This window comes from Orbicella faveolata, unplaced genomic scaffold (assembly GCF_042242905.1).
Source record: "Orbicella faveolata isolate gen_17 unplaced genomic scaffold, um_ofav_v1 contig_15, whole genome shotgun sequence".
NCBI classification, from domain to species: Eukaryota; Metazoa; Cnidaria; class Anthozoa; order Scleractinia; family Merulinidae; genus Orbicella; species Orbicella faveolata.
In genome coordinates this window covers 4,192,730-4,217,615 of record NW_028301542.1, presented here as the reverse complement: position 1 = coordinate 4,217,615, position 24,886 = coordinate 4,192,730, and the positions used below count along the sequence as shown (strand labels likewise).

The window sequence follows — 24,886 nt, the reverse complement described above, 5'->3', positions numbered from 1 at the left end:
TGGTAACGGATCTGTGCGAGCTGCGATCTCACCTACAAAACAAGTCTTAGCCTTCCTGTGGAGTATGGCTAACCAAGAGCCCACTCGAGCAGTGGAAGCCATGTTGACCGCATGCCAATTCAGGCCTCGGAGAAACTGGGCTCGAGCATTCCTACTTTTCGAAATAGGGACCTTAAGATACGAGGACGGGAAGGCCAGGACGGCAACGGCAGTGGACGCGGGAAACTTTCGCGGGTCCCGTCGTGTCGCCAAAAACAAAATGCTTAAGATGTGCATTTTCGCAAAGGACGGCGACGTCAATAATTGGAACCTCGTACAAGCTATTCACAGAAGCAATGACATCCATTAGACTATAAAAGAGATGATAGAAATCTTATCCTATTAGGCTTAAACGATAGTGAACAGCGATGCTGAATTTCTTTTTCTTTAAAAGCGAAGCAAACATCTGTCAATATTTTAATAGAGAAACCATAATTTCCGTATGAAAAAATTAAACGAACAATCTGATCGACCTGCTTCAGATGGCTTTTTACCACTAAAGCGTTTGGGAATTCTGTCGCCGAAGAATCCTGTCTTTTGTTGAACGTTTCAATTTCCATCTGTAATTGTAACAAGCATTATAAAATTCAAACAAACGTTGCATCAAGTTCCGGGTAGTATAAAAACAACAACTAAACAGTTTGAAAATGTGTATTTTATTTGCTCGATAGATGCTCCATGGCATTCATTCTTACAACAATTTATCAACTGTACTTACACTGTTGTATTCTCAATGCATACAGTTTGTATTGAGCTTGCACACTCGTGATAGCGTCTGCACAGTGGCTGCAGAAACACAAACGAACAGACGAGGAATATTTTCACTCACATTTTCGTATCTCAGCGTAGTATTCTACACTACAATCACGAAAACTGTGAATGCTATAAACATTTCTATCAATATAACTGAAAATAAAGTCGATTGGAACAGTTATCGGGACAAAACAAGTGCAAAATACTCACGTCTTCGATACGACGGCTAGACGGGCGAAATGGCGTCCTCGACGAGATGAGGACGGCAGTGAGATTAGGCGAGAGTTCTCGTGCGCATGCCCGGTTGAGTCAATTTACTTCCGGTAGCCGTCCTAGCTCGTCCGAGCTCGTCCCGTCCTGGTATCTTAAGGTGCCTAATACTGGGACAACGTCGCGAGGTACACCCAAAATTCCGAAATGAGATTCCGGAAAATTTCCTTTCCATTCGCTCACCACCCGGAATTTCCGGAATTTTTGGTCGACTGGAAAGCGGCCCCTGCGTGCTACACGACTCTGGCACAACAGCAATTCAAACGTCGTGCTTCTGTCGCGCCAAAATAAATTAATAAATTATGTTAATATGCTTTGGCGAGATTGCGTTCCCTCGGGGAGTTAGGAGGAGAATTGTAACGCGGCTTCAGTAAACCCTGAATTTGATTCGACTCTGGCACGACGTCTGAATCAGAGTTGATTTCCTGCCTACTACAGTCGAACCAAATTGCGATTTAGTTCAGCAAGGCAGAAGCACGACGTCTGATCTGGGCCTAAGAGTTTCATGAAACGAGCGACTTCTCAGTGAGGCAGTGTTGAGGTAAGCTGCCAACTAATCTAACGAACGAGATTGGAGAACTTCCACTAACAATCAGTATGTGTCCATCACACTGGTACATGGCTTAGAAGCGAGTGGACTGAACGTTACAGAGGCGGAAGTATGCGACTCGCTTAACTTCCTAGCATCCACAGTACTCTCTTCAGTATTTTATTCTTAACATCTGTAACACAGCAAATTAGAGATTAGTAATGACGTTAACATTTCATAAGATTCCCTAGTCACATGTCAACCATGTTCAACTACGTTACGACAAACTCAGTCGCCACCGGTGGCAATTTGACTTAAGCGTTATGTTTAGCCTCTCGTATGAAACTAATCCATCAAATGAAAGCTTAGTTGTAGTAAGTGTATTGTAGTGAGTAGCCATTCATTGTTGTTACACCAGACAATGCAATTTCTTTTACTTATTCCCTTGCAGAACAAACATCAAACAGTTTGCATTGTTTCCAAGGGCCCAAATTTTTCAATTCTCTAAATATAGAAATCCAAAATGTTGGCCCACTTTCCCTGTTTCAGTCTCAATTGAGAACATAACTTCAAAGTTGACTCCCTTCTGATTCTTTTTTTTCTCACTTTTCTCATGCTGCTTAGGTATATGTCTGTTTGAGTGCTTGCTATATTTTGAACCTTAACCATGCTATATAAGTCATACTCCACTTTTGTAAAATACAAGAAACCTGTATAGTTTGCGTAAGTCTCTTGGTTTCTCTATGGGTTTCCTCGCCACATGTTAAATTTTCAGTTATATTAATGTATGTATAATATGTTTAATTTATACTGATGTGTTATAATTACAATGTACAACGTAGCAGTATGCAGGACGCCTGTCAAATATGAACTCAGTTAAATGACCTTGCTCTCCATGAGTTCTTGTAGCTCAGTGGATAGAGTGCCCGCCTGGTGTTTGGGAGGTCATGGGTTCGATTCCTGTCGGGGAGTCAGAATTTTTTCTTTGTCCCACGCTTGTGTCATGTTGATAAATTCACCTTTCACAATTACAAAATAGTTAAAATAACCAAATAAATAAAACAAATAGAATTACAAATTATGTAAAAATCAAATTATTAGTCAGGAGAAGTTTGAGCAGAATAGAGAGTATTATCAACTGAAGGTAGTTTTAGTAAAATCAAGTGCTAGGTCCAAGATAACTCTTAATGACCAAGGCTGATAGAAAAAATATTTTTAATTTGTTCAATGCTCTTAAGGAATATTTTATTGCAGCTGTTTATGTTTTAACAATTAGGCCCTATTTGCACTGCACCGAAAAATTTAATTTGGTATTTGCAAAAAAACTGAAAATTTTGTAACAACGAATATTTCGTTATTGTAATAACGGCTGCACTTGAGACATGCGAATTATTTGTGTAACCACAAATGTCGATCAATCAAAATAGATACCAAGATTTTGTGACGGTGCATTTCCTTTTTTGTTGTTTCTGGTCGAGGACTGATCGCAAAGCAAAATGCCCCCGTGAAATGTTTTACTCGCCCTTCTTTGCTGTTTGCTTACCATGCAAAACCTGATTGTGGCCAGTCAACAATTACTTCAAGGATTCAGCTTTTATGGATCATGGAGACTTTAACTCAGCTTTGAAATCGTAACTTCCCTGAAGCCTTTTTCTGTAGACATTTGAGAATGGGGAGAGAGTCATTTGAAAACTTACTAATGCTACGTTCAATTACGAAATATGATGACCAGTTGAAGGGTATCTGTCGAGGAACAATAGATTTTCTTGCCCCACAAAAAATTGTAAGACTTCAAAGCTAGTTGACGGCATCTTTGAAGTTTGGTGGCACTTGTGAAAATTTTGGTGGGTCTAAAAAATCGTTTGCACTGAAAATGGTTTGGTGTTGACAGATTTTTTTGCAAAACAAACAAAATTTTGTGTAGTGCAAACAGGCCCTAAATTACTTTGTTTAAACAATATTGTTAGTATTTTAACTGCCCAGAGGATTTGTTTTTGGTATAAGATTTAGCATATGGCTTTCTCACATATTTTTCTTTGCTAATGATGGTCAATCATTTTATTCTCTTTTTCTTTTGCAGAGAAGTGCAACTACAAAGGAAAGCAGTAAGGATCAATGTATGACAGGATGGTACATGCCCACATGGCCTGTCCATTGAAGTTCACGCTTCTCTTTGTTATCAAATTCTGCATTTTTGGTGGTCTGGAATGTGCCAACAACACAGATGTTATCAGCCATTGCATTGATAACCAGCCGTGTATTGGTACTTATAAAGAGATTTATAATGACTTAGCGTTAGAGCAGAACAGCTTTAACATTCGATCAGCATTGTATCCAGTAATGAGGCCTTCATCTGTACGTGTGTTTGTGAATGTGTATGGACCTGATGGAACACAAAATCCTAGATCAAATGCAGTCAAATACACTTGGAGTACAAACTGCCTGTTTGTTGCATTACCTGCAGCAGTTCTGCAGGTCATGTCCCTTGGTTCAATATTAGTGGATCCTCGTACACAGCATCTAAATATAACCCTACGATCCTTTTTTTGCTGTAAAGTTTCTGAGGACAGAAGAGAAAAGATGATTAAGAATGTTATAGCTGAGGTGAGTTTAAATCTGCCAATGGATGTGAGTTTCCTTGCTTTATCTGAGAACTCTACAGTTAAGGTATATAAGAACTCCTGGTTTGTATATTTGACTATAATGACTCAAAGAGTTTCTGAGTAAATGAATTTTTAAATGAACAGAAAAGGTCACTTAAAAGAAAAGACACATCCTTACACAGAATAATACAGAGCCTTGACCTGCCTTGAAGTGGAGTCCACTTTAAGGCTGGTCAAGGCTCTTCAGAACTGTTCTGAAGTTTATTCCTTGTGAAATGGGGTGCACACTTGGATTAGTAGATTGGAACTTCTTTTGTGTAAATTTATTTGAAACCATTTGAAAAGACATCTCAACAATAACCAGTACACTGCATTGAATGGGCCAAAATGCAAGTGAGTACATTACTTAAATTAAAAGTTCAGCTGCTATAAATTATAACACTACTAAAAATATAGACACCCTACACTTGCTAGAGTTATTTTTTTGGATGGGCAAGTTGAGAATGGACACTTCATAACTGGTGTTTGCATTTTTGTAAAAGAAAAAGAGAATCTACTTTCAAAAGATTTCAGTGGAAATAAAATCAGATGGAGAACAAAAAGAACAGTTTATCTGAGATAAACTCAGACTCACTTATTTTATGGTTTATTGCCACTGGTGTCTGGTGCCATGCTTCCTGTAATCTCCTTCACAGCCAAGACCAAACAACAGCCTTACTTTAGTTCCCTCATCAGAGACAAAATCAAAATCATTCAGTTACAGCTACTTGCCTCAAAAGTATTCTTCCACATAATTTTGCAGTGACAAGCAAATCAAAACTCTAAATTTATCTCCAAGAGCCTCCAACCAAAAAAATTTACAGTCTCTGTATTGGACGACGAGAAAACTATCATATTTCAATGGCTTTCATGTGGGTGTGTGCGGAATAACTAAAAAAGAACTTTAATGCTGCCGACTTCAAATGCAAGAGATCAGCTTTTCAACATGTGATTTGTGTGATGCAGAATGTAGCTATAGATAGAGCACCTTACATGTACTACAGGCTTCCTCCTATGAATGTGTGGACCATTGGAATATCAGAAAAAATCACTTTGTGTGATTTTCATTTTTGAGAATATTCAAGCAGCTTTTCAACAAAACTGTTAATCCTTAAACCCCCAGAAGTGATTAACGTGTAACTCCTCCCTATAATATCCATACATTATCCAGCACACAGGTAATGAAAACACTCAAACTTATCAGGTGGTTTTTATCTTGATCTAACACCAAATTCTCATAACTAAGGAAAATGTGTAGCTGTTAGAAGGGAGAAAGAGTTAACAGACTTGGGTACATTGCACTCATTATGATATTACTATGTATGTTGTCTAATTTATAGCTTGAAGACTTGGCGGTGAGTCCAACAATACCAGATCCAAGGCTGAACACAGCTGAATGTGTCATAGAGGGTCACGAGTCAAACATAAAGGATACAGGACGCAGTGGTTTTATTTATGCAATGTTAATCTGCTCTTATATTTCTGTCATACTACTTGGTCCATTACTATCCTTCTTCATCTTGCGGTTTTTGACAAATTATGAAAATCGTTGTTTTCAGAACGCAAAGCCCATAGTTCATGCAACAGATGTCATTGCTGTTGTCATGCTGTTGATAGATTTTGTAATTATTCCCTACTATTTTAGTAAAAGTTGTGAAACAGGGCTACCTAAGAGATTTATTGTAGTAATAATTCTTGAGGGTCCTCTAATTATCTTAGTTATAAATTTATACAAGTACATCCAAGGTAAACTGGATAACCAAGGCACTCAGGGAGACAATAGGGGTAACCAGGGTACTCAGGAAGGCAACAGGGGTAACCAGGGCTCTAAGGGAGGCTATGGAGGTAACCAGGGCACTGAGGGAGGCAACAGAGGTAACCAGGGCACTGAGGGAGGCAACAGAGGTAACCAGGGCACTGAGGGAGGCAACGGGGGTAACCAGGGTACTCAGGGAGGCAACAGGGGTAACCAGGGCTCTAAGGGAGGCTATGGAGGTAACCAGGGCACTGAGGGAGGCAACAGAGGTAACCAGGGCACTGAGGGAGGCAACGGGGGTAAACAGGGCACTCAGGGTTGCAAACAAGCAACAAGAAAAAGGATCGTGGCAGAGGTCAGGAGATCAATCTATTTCATATGGGTACATTTAGTCCTAAACCATCTTTTCTGGCTCGTAATAGGCATAATGATAACCCCAACCTGGGGCTTAACTGTTTTATTGATAATATGTCTATTTATCATTGTCTCTTTTTTTGTGGTGTACCATGTTTTCAAAGTAATTCATGCCGGTGGTCAACGTCTTCAAGCAGGTCTATTCTCTGGGGTTTGTTTTGTTGGCTTTTGTTGCGCTGTTGTTGTTCCAGTAATAGCAGGCAGCTCATTCTATGGAAGGGAAACTGCAGATAGTGTCCTAAAGGTAGTGCTTTTGTATATTATCACTGGCTTGGTTCCAAAGATAATACAGTTTTATGATTCCCAATCCTCTAACGAGGGTGGAACTCCTGTGCAAAATGTCCCAACTACCCAAAATTCTTCCGCTTCCACTGCCTCTGCCTCAGGGCCCACCTCTTACAGAGAAGCTGATAATGATTTAGAGCTCCACGAAATAGAAACACAAGGAGAAGAGCGAAGCCGTTTGCTCATGAACTGAACACGTCAAGATAGACTTAGGCTTGATCACTACCGCTGCTTTTAGGGAAATGAGCCTGCCTTCCTTCCTTGGGAGGATTGAAGGCCAAACCCGAGATAACCGTGGACAGAAATCAAGGTCGGGATAGACTGAGCTTCAACTATACATGCGCATCTTACAGAAAAAGATGCTTTTCTTCCTCAGCCGTGTAATAGCTAGCTAAGTTAGCTTAGGTTAACCACTGCTACTGAGAATCATCTGAATGTTATGAATTAGGCAAGCTGAAGATTTCTGAGAGCTGAAAACAAATCAGCTACGCAGAAAATATCAATTGATGTAATCTGAGCCAACTGTAAGCTACCTACAGTGGGTTAATCTTGGCCAACTGTATGATTACCTAGTCTACTCAAAGTTCTGCTGTAGTGATCAGGCTGTTATGGTAAAACCTTGAATTAGTGCCAACAACATTGAATTGAAACTCAGGCATGTATGGTTATTTTTTCTTGTAAAACAGTATTTGAAAATAAGTAAGAACTTGATAGGCTATGTAAGTTATGTTAGAGTTGTAAAGTACATACTGTAAGTAACAGCAGTTTTTAGAGTGATGTAAGTAAGCTACTTATTAAGTAATATGATAGTTGAACTATAGCAAATTACAACCCACCATTAATTTTCATGCGATTCTATAGCCTACTTTACATCACGTGGTGCAAAATCACCGGACAGTTATCATAGATCTGAACTGCGGTTAAAGAAATAAGTATCAGAGCGATCTTCGCAGTAATGAACACTACTTAAGCAGTCAGGGCCGTAGCTAGTAACAGACAAACCGAGGCACTTGCCTCAGTCGTTTCTTGCGTTTTCGGTGTTTATAGTCATCATTAACACCCTAAATGTACTTAGGAAGGTAATCTAACCACGGACATTGCGGCATTCATAATTTTGCGTTGACATTGCCACGGTCATTTTTTTTTCTGGCTACGGCCCTGGCAGTAGTGAATATAAGGCCTAAAAAAATTCAGGCCTGTACGGTATTCGAACCCGTATATTCACAAACGTTGACCCGTCACCTCACGGGTTTATCAGTTGGCTTGTTAGCTCAGCTGGTAGAGCACTGCACCGGTATCGCAGAGGTCATGGGTTCGAATCTCGTACAGGCCTGAATTTTTTTCAGGCCTTATATTCACTCCTGTTTAAGTAGTGTTCATTTATACTGCGAAGATCGCTGTCATACTTAAAATGCAGGTTGTTTACACGGAATTGATACGTAATGGGGTTAAGTCCAACGTAGCTAAAAGCGAATTTGATTGGTAGAAGACGTCAAAGCAGGTGGGAATTGCGTGGAAAATTGGCAAATTTCTAGCATGTAGTTCCATGTGGAATTTTTGGATTATGTCGTTAAATTTAGGTTGTTTACTAGAAAATGTCATTTAATCGGAGAAAGTCCAATCAATAATGACAAGTTAACTCGTAATTATAGCGGGAAAACACCCTTCAAACACGAGATGTAATTCACGGAGAACTTTAAGAGTCAAAGAAACGGATATTCAACATGGCATTCGACGGGGAAAATAACTACAACTTGCTGATCCTTTCAACTTTAGCCAAAAGAAAAACCATGCACAAGGTAAAAAGAAGATTATCGATCAAGTATGTTTTATGCAAATGCCTTGTGCAAATTTTACCGAATTAAGCGAAACTAGCCCTTCCAAAAGAAATGATCCAGTGATAATCTACCTTGCGGCATGTGGGTTGCAAGTGAAGGAGCGGTAAACAAACCACTTTTTTAAGCTATCAAATGGTAAAAAAGTTCCCTACCTACCTTTCTAGTCCCGACAGAAAATGACGACGAGGTTCTCACGAAGTACATGGACCATTTAACTGGTCAAATGAGATCACAGTTCTTTGTGTGTTATTCTTTGTATGCGTAAATGTTGGGTTGATTCCATTGCAGCATTTTTTGACCTTAAAAATATTTGTTTTACCCAGTACTGCGATCTTACTGGTGCGAGCTACAAACCGCAAATATTTGTTTTACTCCAATGTGGCGATCTAATTGGTGCGAGCAACACACCACTTTCACTATTTTCACTTTTTTTATTTATAATATTAAAAAATAACTCAAAAATGTACTTTAAAGCAGCCTTTGACGAAAAAATCCCTTGTGAATCAAAATTCTTTCGTAAAAAAAGAACAGGTGCAACGAAGGGGGAAAAATAATAATACCTTGGAGCAGGAGCTCCTGCTTGGAGTCAAGACAACCTAAATTCACAGTTAGTAGCGTTAATTTCGTGTGGATAAGGGGATAAACTAAGAACTCTAAGAATAAAGCCAGGATCCGAGCCAGGATCTGAGCCCGGATCCGAGCTAGGATCCGTGCTAGGATTCACCCTTCCCGAACCCTTTCCGCGCCTTTAGTTTTTCCGGCCATTTTGATCACGTGATCAGAACCCAAAATATAGAACCAACGTGCTCGCTACCGACTTGCAAGTAGAATTAAAAGCAATTCGGCTTCCCCACGTCAATTTTGACACAGGGCACAGGCACAGTGTCGAATTTGTAAAGCCCGCGAGTGTATACATTTTTTTTTTTATTTAGATAAATGAAAAATAGTTTCGGGCGAGTGAAAATCTTCGTTTGAATAAAAAACCATTTTATGTCAACATCCACGACCATCCAGGAACACTGAAAGTTTTTTGATTAACTTAGTAGACTTACTAGTCAATTTCTTTTTCATAATTGTAAGGCCCGGTTCTTTCATCGCATTTCTGCCGTGTCGAATTCAATTCAATTAAGTGTGAACTTAACATTTACACCAAATGGAGGTTCAACTTCTTTATCATGTGGCAAACACGCAAGATGGAATCAATCTTCAAGCACACACCCGTCACACGTCATTTACAAAGGCAAGTGTACTTGTGGACAAACATACATTGGCGAAACAGCACGCAAGCTCAGAGATTCGTGTCAATGAACATTCAGATGTTAATAAGCAGTCAGAGCCAGCCAAGCACATCAGAAAACACCCTAACCACAAGTTCACGTGGGAAGTTTTAACCACTGCCCATTCATGGTTAAAAAGGAGAATAAAAGAAGCGTTCTACATCGCACACTTCCGTCCAGAACTAAACGAACAAGTGCAATCACTAGACCTCACCTTGCTCCCCATGGGAACAGGTAGTACATAACTGGCGTTACCTGAACTAAAAGAACACTGAGCGTATGCAGATTGTTTCACTCTGATGATGATCAAACAGATCGAAAACGTTTAGACTCATAATTTTAACAGCTTTTTACCTTAAAGTTTTATATTTTACTTTTATCGGCGAAATGTATATAAAATGATCATAATTTTTAATATAATCGAAATAATAAAAAGTGGGATTTTTTTAAAACTTTTTTTTTTTTATATTCGACCTCGGTAGGTGAGTTATCGCATGAATTTCTTGTCAGAAGAAGATAATCCATTGTCATTAGAAGTTCGCGGTTTACGAAGACTGATTGGGTAACATCCGGCTAACTGAATAAATTTGTTTTGACTCCTTCGATATGAATATGATTATGGGAAAACAAATAAATATACCTACTGATAACTCATCTTTGTCATCAAAGTTTTAAGCCCTGGCCAAACGGACCAGCAAGTAGTCGAAAGTGGCCGCAAGTTGAACTTGCGTTAAGACTCGCGTTGGGTAGCCAAACGGACTCGCAAGATTCCTCGTTAGTACACGCAAGTCGCACTGATAAAAATAAAAACATCTCAAGGCAGACATTCTGTATTTCATTGGCTAATAATAGGGTAATGAACGTCACTGAACATGCGTTGACTGCCGCGTTGACTTGGGTTGGGTTAGCCTGCGAAAACAGCCGTCCTTCTTTGCTCCCGGCCCGAGTGGCGCCACTCGGGCCGGTTGCGAAGAAGGACGGCTGTTTTCGCAGGCTAGGGTTGGGTGGCTAAACGGTGAAAACCTGGGGTCGACTTGCGTGCAATTGTTTTTTTTGTTTTTTTGTTTTTGCGACATGCGTGTACTAGCGAGGAATCTCTACCTAAATCAAGTCTAGGCCCCAAGGGCCGAGTAGGAGAGAAGACTGGGAACGAGCTTGTAAGAAGATTCTCCCAAATCGTAAACACTCTCTTTCCTTGGCCATCGTAGCTTTAGAAGAAACAAAACACAAACCGCGGTGATAAACATGGAACCAAAACGCGTGTTAAACAAAGTTAATTTCCTTGACGTTTCGTATGTACAACATACATCTTCAAAAGTGACCGTTAACTAGATTAAAATCGGAATTTAAACGCGAAGAAAAAAGAAAAATACTGGTATCTAATAATATGTAACAAGACTAATAGTTAATAACAAACAGATGAGTCTGCGGGAGAAAAAAAAAAAATTACCATAATAATAATAACAATACAAAATGTTAGTAAAGAAAAAGTTTTTCACTGCCAACGTTTTCATTCAAGGCTGGCTTTAAATCACGAATTAACAATGTTTCCTTAATTTTACAATGTATATCTGACCTACCAGTTGCTAAGATATCAAAATTGTCCCATTTAATATTATGACCCGTGGAAGTAACGTGATCCGCAATGGCTGAGGTGTGACCGCTTTTAGCAAGGGCCTTAAAATGTTCAGTTTTTCTATCGTGTAGTCGACGCTTTGTTTTTCCTATATAAAAATCATCACAGTCCCAGCAGCTTGCCTTGTAAACCACCTTAGACATCTGAGAACGGCTGAACCTGTCCTTGTACGGGAAAAAAGACTTAATTCGGCGGGTATTTCGGAAATACCCCAGGGCTGTCACCATAAACCAGAGTGCGTTGCAGGCAAGCTCGCCATTGGCCAAATTTTTTTCATTACAGAAAATAATGAATTGAAATAGTGGTGAAAAATAGTGATGGCGCAGTGGTGAGAACGCTCTCTTCCCGCTAATGTGTCCCTTGTTCAATTCTGGCCCAGTGCCAGCCATATGTGGGTTGAGTTTGTTGTTTGTGTTCTCCGGTTTTCCTTCTGCCACAAAAACTAACCTGTAGAAATGCAAATATTCTACTAATTCTTAGAGCTTGACAGTCCTAATGGTGCAAAGCTGTTTTCTCGCCAACCTGGTCGTTCCACACGTGTAGCACGTGGCTGTGGCGTGTCGGTCCGAGAGGTTCAAGAGCTGCTGTCACAATATACCAAGTTTGCAGCAATGGTGAAGAAGATGGGAGGAATAAAAGGACTTTTTAAAGGTATACCCTTTGTTTTTATACAGTTTTGCCATTTGTGCTTCTTGCCTTTAATAATTCGGCAGTACTGTCTGTCTGTGGTGCATATAGGTCAAATTTCTTGTTACATGTACACCAAAGTTTACTTCCTTTATGTGTCAAAAGTCAATTTTCCACACTGGGAAGAAAAGCATTTAAGGACTTTTGAATCTGGGTGCTTCTTGCCCACTAAGTATACGAAATTGAAATTTAGAAGTGTTGGCTTTTGTGAAGGAAAGATACGCTGAGAAATCTCAGAAGAAGAACTTTAAAACAAGTAGAGAACCATCCTTAAGACCCAGGGTCAGGTGAAAGGGAAACTTGCAGATTTGCCACAGTGCCAGAAAATAACTTTTTGTCTCTGTCTGTCTGTCTGTCTGTCTGTCTGTCTGTGTCTGTCTGTCTGTCTGCATGGCACTAGTTTTTGATCCTGTGAATGACTGACATCCCTCCCCTGTCTGAAATGGAAACTTGAGGATTTGCCACAGTGCCAGAAAGTAACTTTCTGTCTGTCTGTCTGTCTGGCACTAGTTTTTGATCCAGTGAATGACTAATGTCCCCCCCCCTGTCCCGTTTTGTTGCGCTTCAGGTGGTGACATGAGCAAGAACGTGAATCCATCACAGATGGCCAAACTCAATCAACAGATGGCTAAGATGATGGACTCAAGGGTGCTTCAACAAATGGGTAAGTACACAGAGCGATCCATGACTGATTTCTTCCTACAAGTTTAATGCACTGTCAAGCAATCAGGTGATGAGAATAAACAAAACCATGAACAATCGAATATTGTCCTGATGTTCCACAAGATTCTCAGAACTGATTTTTCACAAAAACGTAAAATCCCCCTTCCGCTTGAAAATGGCCACTGCCGAATAAAAAAGGTTGTTATTCAAACTTTCATCGGCTGGCAAGTTTGAAATGCCAACAAAAAGGTGCTAATAAGCTGCTGGTGTGATTTTGTGTCCCTTGATTACCTATGAAGTTTGGAAAACCAAAAGAAAAAGAGCAAAAAGTTGCAAGTGCAGCTCTTGATTCTGATTGGCTGAAAAGTTTATAAAAACCAACTGTTTCTCTAGCCAACATAGGAAAAATAAAATCCAAATTACAGTCAAACCTCTATTAAGCAGTAACCCCCTGTTAAGCGGCCACTGTACCTGGCTATTTCCAGAGGGTGACTGCTTAATAGAGGTCTGACTGTGGTTTGTGTGGAAGGTAAGATTAGTTTAACCAGATTTGTCATGAATTCTTTTGTTGATGTATCATAATATAACCTAACTTTTAGTTGTTGTGTTGGAATGTGAAGACTGCATCGGATGACATCGTCATTATTCTTTCAGGTGGAACCCAGGGCCTGCAGTCCATGATGCGTCAGTTTCAACAAGGCGCGGCCGCTCATGCGCCCGGGGCAAGAAAATAACCAAGTTACGCAGTGACTCAAACAGCAATAATAGTATAAAAATAACAATATTTTTTAAATAAAGAAAGTTGTCATGAGCGATCGCGCCAGAGTATTTACATCACGCAACCAACCTATTTTTAACCTACCACAGCAACACCAAAAATAACGATCCCTTGAATATTAGCGAGAAAATGCTACGGTTGTTAGGAAATTCCGAAATTAGCGATCCTCTGAGAGATATGATCACAAACGCTACTTGATGTGTTAGGAAAAACGGTGGAAACAAACTACAACAAGTTGCATCAAAAAGATTTAATATTTGTTTGGAGTTTCTCGTAGTCTGTTTTGAAGTATTTATAAATTCTCTTCAACGAGATTTATCCTTTTCCTCTCTCCATGTATTAAAAAAAAAAACACTTACATTTTATGAAATCGGTCCGCATTCTAGCTACGCGAAAGAAGGGACCCGTCCAAAGTAGCGATAGCCATAAATTGTTAATTTCTTGATTTTGCGATCATCAACCAACCGTAAGCGTTGAGAAACAAAATACGACAGACTTAGTGTATTTTATGGCTATTTTACATCTTTTGAACAAACATGAGACGCAACTTTATGAAAACCGCAAATGATAAGACCATGAAATTAATTTATAAGACTACCATTTTTAGGGCACCAGATGTAGGTTAAGAAAGTTAAAAAATTTGTAAGGATTTGTGTTTTTTTCTTCTTTGCGCCACAAGTTTTGCATCGCAGAATCTTTTTCGGATCACTCCTGTTCAATGTTTCAATTCTCCACCAAACACTGAATTCAACTTTTAAAAGTCAGCGACTTGAAATTGGCAGTGCTCAATCTATGTCTGGTACTCATAAAGTGATATTCCATAATTTTTGAGTTAAAGAAGGTAACAAGATCACAAGCCGTCAACTACTAGCAGTTCCCATCTACTAATCGGTGATGGTTTCAAGAATGGATCCTGTATTTACTTTGTGTAAGGAGATAGATTGACATTCAGTACAATGTATCAAAACATATCAAATTGAACATGAATAAAACCGTGGAAACCATATGTCTGATACTGGAATCATTGTCCAATTCTCCCGGGGGGGGAGGGGGTACCCCCATATCTGGCCTGTATAGCTTATAGGTGTAGTATTGTGTAGGCTTTACTGAGATTCTTATTTTGTGCAACCGTTAACTCCTACCCGTAAAATTCCGAAAGTAAAGGGGGCCGTTGCTTTCGGATTTAGCCGGCAAAAGGGGCCGCTACTTTCGGGTAGCCGTTACTCTCGGATGGTTGTAAAACGTTTGCACGTTTTACACAAAGCGGACGCGTAACGCGAAAATTAAAAGTTCCGTTTATGCATGTTACCAACTATTCCCACATAAACTGTGTAATGGTCGCATTATATCACAGTGTTACTAATAACACTGTATCATTTGAACCTGCTGCTAGACAAGTACAGTTTAGAAATCATAGTTTCAAGATAGATTCAGATGGGTTCGACATAAAACCACGAATAAATAACTCTGAGTTGTTCAGTCCTGCAGTCAGGCTGATCCATCTGCATTGCGCTTGGGATCAGAGTTTCTCTGTTAGTGACTTCTTCAAAGGGCCGTTACTTTTGGATGACCGTTACTTTCGGGGGGATCGTTACTTGGGAAGGTAAAAATTAATTTAACGTTGCTTTCGGGGAGCCGTTATTTTCGGGAGAGGGGGGGGAGCGTTACTTTCGGAATTCTATTGTAATTTCTTTATTTCTCTTTAGTTCTCACCTCTGGGAGTCTCAAGCCCCCGGGAGGGGAACTCCCATATGAAAATGACCGGGGTGCTCGTCGTACCTTTCAGGGGTCAAAAACGAGGTTTGGTACCTCTTCGGGTACTTACTTCAAAAGGTCCCGAGCGGGGGCTTTGGCGTATCTTTTAGGATATAGCTGGTTCTCACATGACGTCACTAAAATTCGAACTACAAAACTATTGATCTTCCTGAGATTTTACTTAAATGATGTATAAGAGCAGCTGAAAACTAATACTCAAACAAATTTTCGCTCCGAATGGGTTTTTGGTTTTGTGATACACTACGCTTGAATTTCTAAGCTTTTGCGTGGCGCGGCATTTACGTGACGGCCTAGAGAGCTGTCATGATGGTTAAAAACGTGTCTTATTTCGGGGAACTTGGCTATCTGAACAGTTCATGTCTTAGAAAAAGTATTATTTTAATGTTTTAGAGTTTCTCGAGGGACAAATTCACGCTTTTGTAGCAAAACTCAGTGACAGATGTTTCTATTGGTTTCCGGCCGCCATGTTGGTGCCCATACGGATGGGCACCAACATGGCGTCTCCATACAAATCTCTATAAATCTGGGTAAAAAATTTCTCCGCATATCTCGCATAAGAAAAATTGCTGTGACCAGAATTTTGGCGAGAGTCTTTGCATATTTACTTTCTTTCATTTCCCAGATTCTGGACTTTATCTATTGACCGGTTTTGACTTTTATTTTGATCTATTTTGAATTGCGTGACACTGAAAACCAGCAATTGAGCCGAAAACATAGGACAGGAGCAAGAGAAAATGAGAGGACAGGAGATATGTGTTATGTAAGAATTGGTACCTATTAGGGGAGGAATAAAATTAAAGCCACGCCCACGTGCACAAAACCGGATCTTGGTACCTCTTAGCGGTTCTTTTCAAAATTTCCGACGAGCACCCCTGTCTTTTTCACTTGGGAGTCCTCCTACCCGGCCTGAGGGTACTTCCATATACTTCGTACCTTTTAGGAGTTGTAAAAGCGGTTTTGGTACTTCTTGGAGTGTTCAGTCTCAAAAGGTCCACAGTGGGAGCTTTTGCGACACCTTTTATGGTATTGCGCCGAAAAAATAACACAGGAGATAATGTGTCGTTTTAGAATTGGTACCTCTTAGGGGATCTTTTCAAAATGTCTGACGAGCACCCCGGTCTTTTTATTTGGGAGTCTCCCCTGGACCTTTCCTTAACCCTTGCTCACAGCGTAGTCTCCTCCGCGGCCGTTTTTTCGTTTTTTTTTTAATTTTATTTTTTGTGATATCACGCAACGGGAGCCTGGCCTGAACCACTCGCAGCGCCGCAAAAAATAGAAAGCTTCAGACCCTGGTCACACTTCTCTCAACATGTTACTACTGCCGCGAGGCCACTCTGTCACCTTCGGGAGAACAATGGCTGCCTTGAAAATAGGGTTAAATAAAATTACCATATAACGTGTACCAAGTGTTTTGGAAACCTCTAAATGCCTTTAAAATACGAAGAAAGGTCACTTGCACGAAGGTTACATAATCCGCTAAGGTCTGTTCAGGAGATCACTTATAAATTACGATTTATGGGAAAATCACTGAATATTATTTACCTTCATGTTCCAGTTACACTCCGTGGGTCGGCAGAATGTTAGGGGATGACTGTTAAGTCCAGCATGCTCCTTGGGACACAGCATACGGAGGAACAAAGGACTATAAGTATGGTCTACAATGCCTGCGCTTGTTTCTACAGACCGCCACGTTCGAACCCACAAGAGACGGACGTTATTATCTTCAATTTCGGTCTGCATGACATAAACTATACTGGCAACTGGTCAAGAGAATTCACCGACACCAGCTGAGTATGCTTAAAACTTAGTTAATAGTTTAATTACGTTATTTTTTTCTCACTTTTTGCCGTAATTTTCTTTTCTGTGGAAAACAAAAGATATATATTATCAAATAAATAGAACTGCATGAAAATGAAGTACGATCTCCATGATCCACAGACTGAATTTCCTCAACTAGAGGGCTTTTCAAAGGTTTTCTACTGGTTGATTTTTTCCTTCTGGTCAAGTGAAGCGAAAAAAAGCAAATCAACACGAAATGTTAACCAGTTTTGAGGGGGACATGGGGATTTGCGGTGTTGCGATGTTGATGTGTTTTTTAATGCGGTGATGCGGTGAATAAAATCTCAACTTGCGGTGTTGCGGTGATCTCAAACCCTACGGTGTGCGATGCTTGTGTTTTTCAGGCTGCGGTGTTCGGTGAAATGAAATTGTTTGCGGTGCTGGTTTTTTTTGATCTGCCTTTCTCAAACCTAAATTTGACTTAAATTTAGCAAGTAAACTTCGTTAATCGATGCTAATTTATGACAAACACGTACCATTGAGGTGAATAATTTGTAAAAAAATTCAGACCATCACTTTTTAGTCAATCTTCAATATGCTTCGACTGCCAATTCGAAGCTGTTTTCATTTATACGTAACTTGACAAGTAACTCAAACTCTGCCATCCGGAGTTCAATGTTCGGTAGACACGTGGAGGAACGAGGACAGAAACAATGTGTTTATTTTGTGGAAAACTGTTGAAGTATAAAAGTATTATTTAAAGTGTACATGAAAGAATCACGGCGCTAAAAATACGTGTTGCGGTGACGGTGTTTCGTTGACTCTTCTTGCGGTGATGCGGTGTTCGTTAGTTTTTTTTACGGTGTTACGGTGTTTAGAACTCCCCAATGTCCCCCTCAGTTTTTACACAGGTAAATTTGACAGAGAAAAAACAACCACCTCAGTTACAACACAGTATGCTACCCCTTTGTTTCGTTATCTGTTCAACTTCTTTATAGTTCTCTTTACACCTTGTACATGATATTCAAGACAGTTCAAATGGATCCCTTCAACTGTCCCTTTTCCAATGGAAGATATCGAAAATGTTTTATCAACCTAAAATGCAGAAAGAAGAATGAGTTACAGTTTCCTCCGCTCTCGAATTTCTCTGCTGGGTACCATTTTGGCGTAACGGCTTATCGGATTTTTCTCATTTTTCATCTTCTATGTGATTGTTATGGTTCCTGTCAGTTCAGAGATGAGCAATATTAATGCTGAGTGTACTGTTCTATGATGCCAGCTGAACGAATCTACAAACCAGACCCGGGCACAAAAATCAGGTGAACCAGTGACTGAACCTGATGAACCAGCAAGTGAGCAAAGTGGACCAGAAGTGAGCAAAGTAAGCCAGAAAGGGAACCAAGTTTTCAAGTAAGTGAACTGATTTAGAATTCGATTTCCCGTAATTGTTTTCGGCTGACGAGAGACTGGAACTGGAAATTTAAGCAAACTGAATGGTAAACAAAATTTCCGCCTTTCCGTTCCGATCGGAACGGATAAGGAGGACAAGGAAGACTACAATTTCCGAACAGATTTTCCGGAAAATTACACTGTTCCAGTTGACTTTCAACCAAAATTTCCGGATTTCCTGGCTAAGTGGTAAGCATCCATTATCAAAAAGGAGACAGGCTCCCAGCACGCGTAAACGCCCCGGCCCGATCGCTTCGCTCTGTAAATTGTTCAGTTCAGTGCGCTCGTCGGCTCGCCGAATTTTTTGTCCGCCTTCGACTCGCCGGGAGCTAGCCTCCCACGCAGACGCTCACGTTTGTGGGGAAGGAACGCGCGACGAGCCCTAAGAGCGACTACTTAGGATCTAAGCAAAAAAGATTCCCCCCAGACTCAGGGAAGGGCGCTTATACCTTTTTCCGCCCTGCCCCAGGCCTTCGGTTCCGTCCGCGAAATGACGTCACCTCCCGTGATCCTTAGAGCGCCCTCTTCTACTCTGGGAAATATGGCGGTAGGTCCCGCACTTCACGTGGCCAAATAAAACTGTATTCTTTTTCCTTTCAGTAGTCATTTTCGTAACCCATTTCCCTGATATTTCTTGTCTTTGATTCCTAAAAAAAAAATTTTGTTTTAAAGCAGTTTACACAGCTTAGGATGTCTAAATCGTGATCTTCAAGAGAAATCGATTCCGGTTAATTTGGGATTGCTAGGCTTAATTTTCTCTCTTCCACGAAGCCTGTTGCTGTTTATAGGCGCGATCTTGATGACACTCTGAGCATCTTTTTATCATAAATGCTTTTCCATTAAAACTAAAACATTATGGATGGAGAGAAAGAATGACAATTATTCACTTAAACTGGCCATTTCCTTGTCAAAATAGCGAATATTTTCAAGCTGCAACCGGCGAATTCTGTTGACGATCTGAAATATGCAAGAAGTTCTACCCATCATTGCTGATTTAGATCTTAAGATAATCGATGCACATGGCTTGAATGAGCCAAAATAAAGTGTCTATTTGCATGAAAGCGTGGAAATGTTTGTCCCTACCCTTGGTGTAATGCATTTACCGGTATTCTTAGTATGTAATGTTGTGACTTGTACATTGTAAGTGCAAAAGAAGAACTAAGGAATATAGTTAAGATTAAATTGCGATTTCAATAACTTTTAAGATTTAATTGCCATTCATTCTGTCCGTTTTTGTATTAGCACCACGAAAATACACTTAAGGTTTACAGATTGTGTTGTTGACTTGAGGTTGTTTTATGAAGAAGTAGACTTTTCTATTAAAACTGGGACATACAAAAGTCATCCATGTATTAAAATTCAGGACAGTAGCTGCATGTAGATCATACCACGTTTCTCTATTACTCTTTTGACAACTACTACTTTGTGTTTTACTAGTAAGAACATTTTTTGTCATGTGTTTATGAAATTTACAGACAGTGTTCAAGAAGGTAATACAGATAAATCTGTTTATACCTGTTTAAGTACTAGCACAGGGGTGTACTTAACTGCGCCTTATTGGGGCTTTGTTACTTGTGGACTGCAGATGGTATATATGCTGCGTGATCCAAGTATAGCAAGCCCCAGATAATGTTGAAATACCAACCCTAACAACAGGCCTAACGTCGAATAACTAACACATTGTTTAACCCTAGATCTCTGACATCTAACAAATTGAAACCACTGCTTCACTCAGACCATGTAAGGTAACAGAAGCTATTATTTGGTGTCTTTCAGTCGGGGGAGAAATCCCAGAAACAAAATGTTATGCGGGAGCTCCGCATCCGAAAGTTGTGTTTGAACATCTGTGTTGGTGAGAGTGGTGACCGACTTACAAGAGCTGCTAAAGTGCTGGAACAACTGACTGGGCAGCAACCAGTTTATTCTAAAGGTATGTTGGTTCTAATCTGGAAGCACAATTTAGTAAGATACTGAGAGTATGTCGGCCCCTGAAAATAACCCCTCCTTTGTGGGTTTATGTGTGGTTATAGCTCTTGAAGAAGGATCACTTATCACTTCTTCCTGTTGCAGAGTTTTTGTGTAACAATTTTTTTGTCATTTAAGTATGCTTAGCGATGTACAGTACAATGTTCATTTGCAGACTATGGGACCAGTTTTGGGTTCTATATCATTATGTTCTACCTTGCGATGTTCTGGTATGAACCTACAAATTGTCAAATGCAGTTTGCTGCAAATACATGTTAAAGTCATGGTAGAGTCTGCTGAATTCTACTTGTTGGGATAAGCCTTTGTTAATATGGCAAGATATGGTGACCTAAAAATTACCGCATTGGACTCCAGATCGAGTAGTCTAGGTTCAAGCCCTGGCTGGAGTCATTGTGTTGTGTTTTGGGGCGAGACACTTTGCTATCACAGTGCCTCTCTCCACCCAGGTGTATGAATGATTACCTGTGTAATTTAATGCTGGGGTTAACCCTGCGATGGACTAGCATTCCATTTTATAGGCCAAGGCTGATTTGAAATTACGAGCACAATTTCTTCCTGAATTAAACAATACGAGGTCCAATTACTAATTAATCGTATCTATAACAAATTTTGGACTTTAACAATGTCTTTTGAGAGCTTCTTTTAATGATTCGTCCATAGTGCTTTTCGTAAGTTTTGAAAACTGAAGGAAACGTTGTGAAGGAAGCCATTAAAGCACAGGTAATTGACATGCGAATCACGTGCATATCCAATTACAGACCCTGAATCCAATTGCACAATGTTCAAATTGGATACCTGTAATTGGACACTTGTGTGATCGCGTGCTGATTACGTGACAAATCGACGCGTGGAGAACCCCTCAGGATTGTGAATTTTGTTATAGATATGATTATGAGCTATATCAGGTCAGTGACTTGGCATCGCAGGATGTTAGGACAGCAGACACAGCTTCAGATTTGCCAATTGTGAATTTGGGTGCAGTAAATCATGAAAGATTTGTGTAGTGCAAATTCAACATAAGTTTTCAAATGTGCCTTACAAACAGATAGAAAAGAATAAAATAAAAAATAAATAAAGTATGTTTTTCCAGTTGCCCAAAGGCAAAAGTTAGTTGCCTGTGGTGCTTCTAGAGCACAGCCCTGGAATGATAGATTGTGCGTTATTGATACTCTGTTATTGCTGTCTCTCCTAGCCCGATACACTGTGCGTTCATTTGGCATCCGTCGTAATGAAAAGATTGCTGTGCATTGCACTGTGCGAGGCGCTAAAGCTGAAGAAATCCTGGAGAAGGGTTTGAAGGTAAGTGTTCACCTTCAAATGTGATCAACATTTAATTTACAATACGATATGATACAGTGTAAGAATTAAAATTTGTTGTCACTGACTAAAAAACTTTTTGTGTGGACGTTTTGGTTAAAATGCCATAACCCTCTTCAGCATAAATGGCTTAGGAATGCAAATGAGTGCTATAAAAGAGCCGCAGAAACATCACTTGGGATTACCAAGGGCCTTGTAGATGTCAGGAATGTAAAGGTGTTCGTTAATGGCATTCGGTTCGTGAATTGAGTGCCACGCTTCTAAAAATAATCTTTTTGACCATTGGGAACAGCGGTCAATAATCTTGATGTCTTTAGAGCATCGACCACGTGTTGTACTTCAGATAATTCGTGTGTGTCAGTAGAAGGGATGTTCTTTGCTCTGTTCTTTGCTCTGTAGAGAAGGGTCCTTTTCAACAGGAGTGATTTCAACAGGAGTGATCAATTGTAAAGAATACTACTTGTGTAATATGGTACAGTGAACAAAATTACACTGTATGTCATCTTCAATAATTCAAAAACTGACTTTGTTTCAATCATGACTTGTTTTTCGAATAGAGGTCTTCTACAGCTCATTAAAGTTGTAAAATTGCTAATCCCCTTTTTTGCTGTTTACTGGCTAAATCTATTAATTTTTTCTAACAGTTTACTGACTAAATAGATTTTTTTTAGCTGTTTACCGACTAGAGATATACCCCATTGACACCCTCATAATCCCATTTAAGATGGATGTGAGACAAATTCCTAAGAGATGGAAAACTGTATGATTAAGGGGGTCCTTCTTAACTACCAATTCGTCATGAATTTGTCGCTATGGAAGGTTTTAAAACCAGACCTCCATTGAAGACTTCTGCAAAAGTTCAAATCATGGCCATGCTTGACCAGTCATGTGACCAGAGTAGAAAAACCCTAAAACTTAAAAGTCATCTAAATCCAAAAATTTGAATTGGTGTCAACAGATTAAGAAAGTCTAGGTGCTTAATGCTACATACATGTACGTGTTTTATGAAACTCGCATTATTGTGAAAGTTATGAGGTAATAAACACCCGTATTAGCAGACTTTCTACAGTAGCTTTCCTCTGTTACATGTAAACAGTAATTCCTTACGTACGGCTAAGTTATTTCTGATTCATAAGAAAAATTGGAACTCTTCCTCTTTTCTTCCAAGTTTTAAGGATTTAAAACTCTAACGTGTGGTTTTGGACTGGTACTAGTTATGCACACGAAATCATATTTTTTTATAGCAAACATACCTTCATATAAAATTCACCATTTAGCACTGCAAAACACTCCAAATTAACTTTCCTGTAAATATCACCTTTGGCAATCCCTTAGCAAGTGCTCTAAATCTGTGGTTAAGAAGGACTCTCCTTAAACTGAATACAATGTAGCTAATACAGTAAAAACCCACATTTAAGAACCTACATGTTTTGAAGTATGGCAAAATAGGAACTTGTATTTTGGGGTACTTATCGGCAATTTAAGGGTAAGTAGGTTCTTATTAGGTTCTTAATTTAAATGAAGAAGATTTAGTTCTTGATAAGATTACTTGGGTTTCGTCCTCAAATATACAGTATTCATTCTCAACGTTACTGTATTATGATAAACCTAACACAACTGATTACAGGATGAATATTATGTAGTGTTGTCTCTGTAGCAAGAGTTCATAATTTAACTGTAATCCACATGTAAGAACCTGCATCATCTTACTTGGCCAAACAGGTTCTTATATTTTTAAAATGGTAAATTTCTGCCAGCAGGTTCTTACATGAGGGTTTTTACTGTATAATGAAAGTTTTAGTCATTTTCTCATTAATTTAGTATAATGGGGTGTTGGTTATAACAAACATTTGGTATGTGTATAGGCTACAACAATGGTATTTATGCACTTCAGTACTTTGTCGTCCTGTTGTGGTTCTATAGCAAGGTAAATTATACTGGGTTTATAGCATGTTCTATGATTGGCAGGTTCGTGAATACGAGCTGACAAAGGAAAACTTCTCGCGCACTGGGAACTTTGGCTTTGGAATCCAAGAGCATATTGATCTTGGAATCAAATACGACCCCAGCATTGGGATTTATGGCATGGATTTCTATGTGGTGTTGGGACGTCCCGGTTTCAACGTTGCCGAACGAAAAAGGAAACGAAGCCGTGTTGGCTTTAAGCATCTGATCACGAAGGAAGAATCCATGAAGTGGTTCCAACAGAAGGTAAGGACTGGTTCTGATAAACATACGATCAAACCTATCACAAACAGGATAAGAAACAGCTTGCTTGTTTGATATTGGCAATTAAATTTGCAGGAGATTCCATGACAATGGCCTTGATTGCATGCTTGAGGCCGAGACAATTTTGCATGCAATTTTCACCGCAATTTGCTGCAATGAGCACACAAAATCGCCCACTCATATATCCCTGGTTTTATGAAAGTCTGTGCGCAACAGTGGGGCATTTTCCTTCAATGTTGTGTTATGTTTCCTAAATTTGATCATTTAGTGGGCTTTAGATGAAGCTCACAGATGTCAAAAGCATCAAATACATCTACAGTAACCTTTACAAGGGTAGCCAGTGGCAAATCCTTTTGCCTTGAAATTTAGTGATATTGTTAAATTTACTGAGACCCTTTCTCCCAAATAACAGTGTTAACAGGATCAATAGGCAGTTGGGTGGGTGAAAATCAACAGTGCACTGGAGTTTGAGGGGGTGGGGGTGCAGTGGGAGATGACAGCTGCCTCCGATGTCCCAAGACTTTGGTGAATTATAATTATTATTGTTAACTTTTGGACAGAACAGGTTTCTGAATTCTTTTGTTTATTCTTGTTTTTAGTATGATGGCATTTTGCTGTCTTCCAAGAAGAAGAAGTGATGGTGCTTTTTCCTTTCTTTTTTTGTAAATTCTTTGCCTTGAAATATGCCCAATTAAATGCTGGATCAATACCACCAACATGGTGTTATTTCTGTTTTGACTTCGTTATTCTGGGCGCAGTTGCTCATAAAATATATAGAATATT

The 24,886-nt window shown here is 39.6% G+C and overlaps 3 protein-coding genes and 1 long non-coding RNA gene across 6 annotated transcripts in view; 3 read left to right on the top strand and 1 right to left on the bottom strand.

Moving 5' to 3' along the window:
* The window catches only part of LOC110063448 (signal recognition particle subunit SRP54), a 131,615-nt gene extending 118,013 nt beyond the window's left edge, over nt 1-13,602 (top strand). The window contains exons 15-17 of the mRNA XM_089288052.1: nt 11,920-12,090; nt 12,695-12,790; nt 13,444-13,602. Of these exons, the coding sequence (XP_089144178.1) occupies nt 11,920-12,090; nt 12,695-12,790; nt 13,444-13,523 (347 nt within the window). The 3' untranslated portion in view covers nt 13,524-13,602. The remainder of the gene's footprint in view (nt 1-11,919; nt 12,091-12,694; nt 12,791-13,443) is intronic.
* Nucleotides 678-1,160, bottom strand: LOC149113196 (uncharacterized). Its single transcript, XR_016206702.1, has 2 exons — nt 1,003-1,160; nt 678-825 (listed from the first exon to the last, which is right to left on the bottom strand). It is a non-coding gene; the product is annotated as an uncharacterized LOC149113196 (long non-coding RNA).
* Nucleotides 1,235-7,536, top strand: LOC110063498 (uncharacterized). 3 transcript variants are annotated; one of them, XM_020770493.2, is made up of 3 exons: nt 1,235-1,603; nt 3,672-4,195; nt 5,574-7,536. In XM_020770493.2, the coding sequence occupies exons 2-3, from the start codon at nt 3,707-3,709 to the stop codon at nt 6,879-6,881; spliced, it is 1,797 nt and encodes a 598-aa protein (XP_020626152.2). In that variant the 5' UTR covers nt 1,235-1,603; nt 3,672-3,706; the 3' UTR covers nt 6,882-7,536. The 3 variants fall into 3 exon arrangements, with proteins under 3 accessions (XP_020626152.2, XP_089144165.1, XP_089144164.1); XM_089288039.1 differs by having other exon boundaries at nt 1,592-1,657; XM_089288038.1 differs by lacking the exon at nt 1,235-1,603 and adding an exon at nt 1,648-1,721.
* Nucleotides 13,603-19,046: 5,444 nt separating the features above from the next.
* On the top strand, nt 19,047-24,819 carry LOC110064856 (large ribosomal subunit protein uL5-like). Its single transcript, XM_089288037.1, has 5 exons — nt 19,047-19,118; nt 20,348-20,501; nt 21,750-21,856; nt 23,843-24,085; nt 24,703-24,819. The coding sequence occupies exons 1-5, from the start codon at nt 19,062-19,064 to the stop codon at nt 24,739-24,741; spliced, it is 600 nt and encodes a 199-aa protein (XP_089144163.1). The 5' UTR covers nt 19,047-19,061; the 3' UTR covers nt 24,742-24,819.
* The last annotated feature ends 67 nt before the right edge of the window (nt 24,820-24,886 follow it).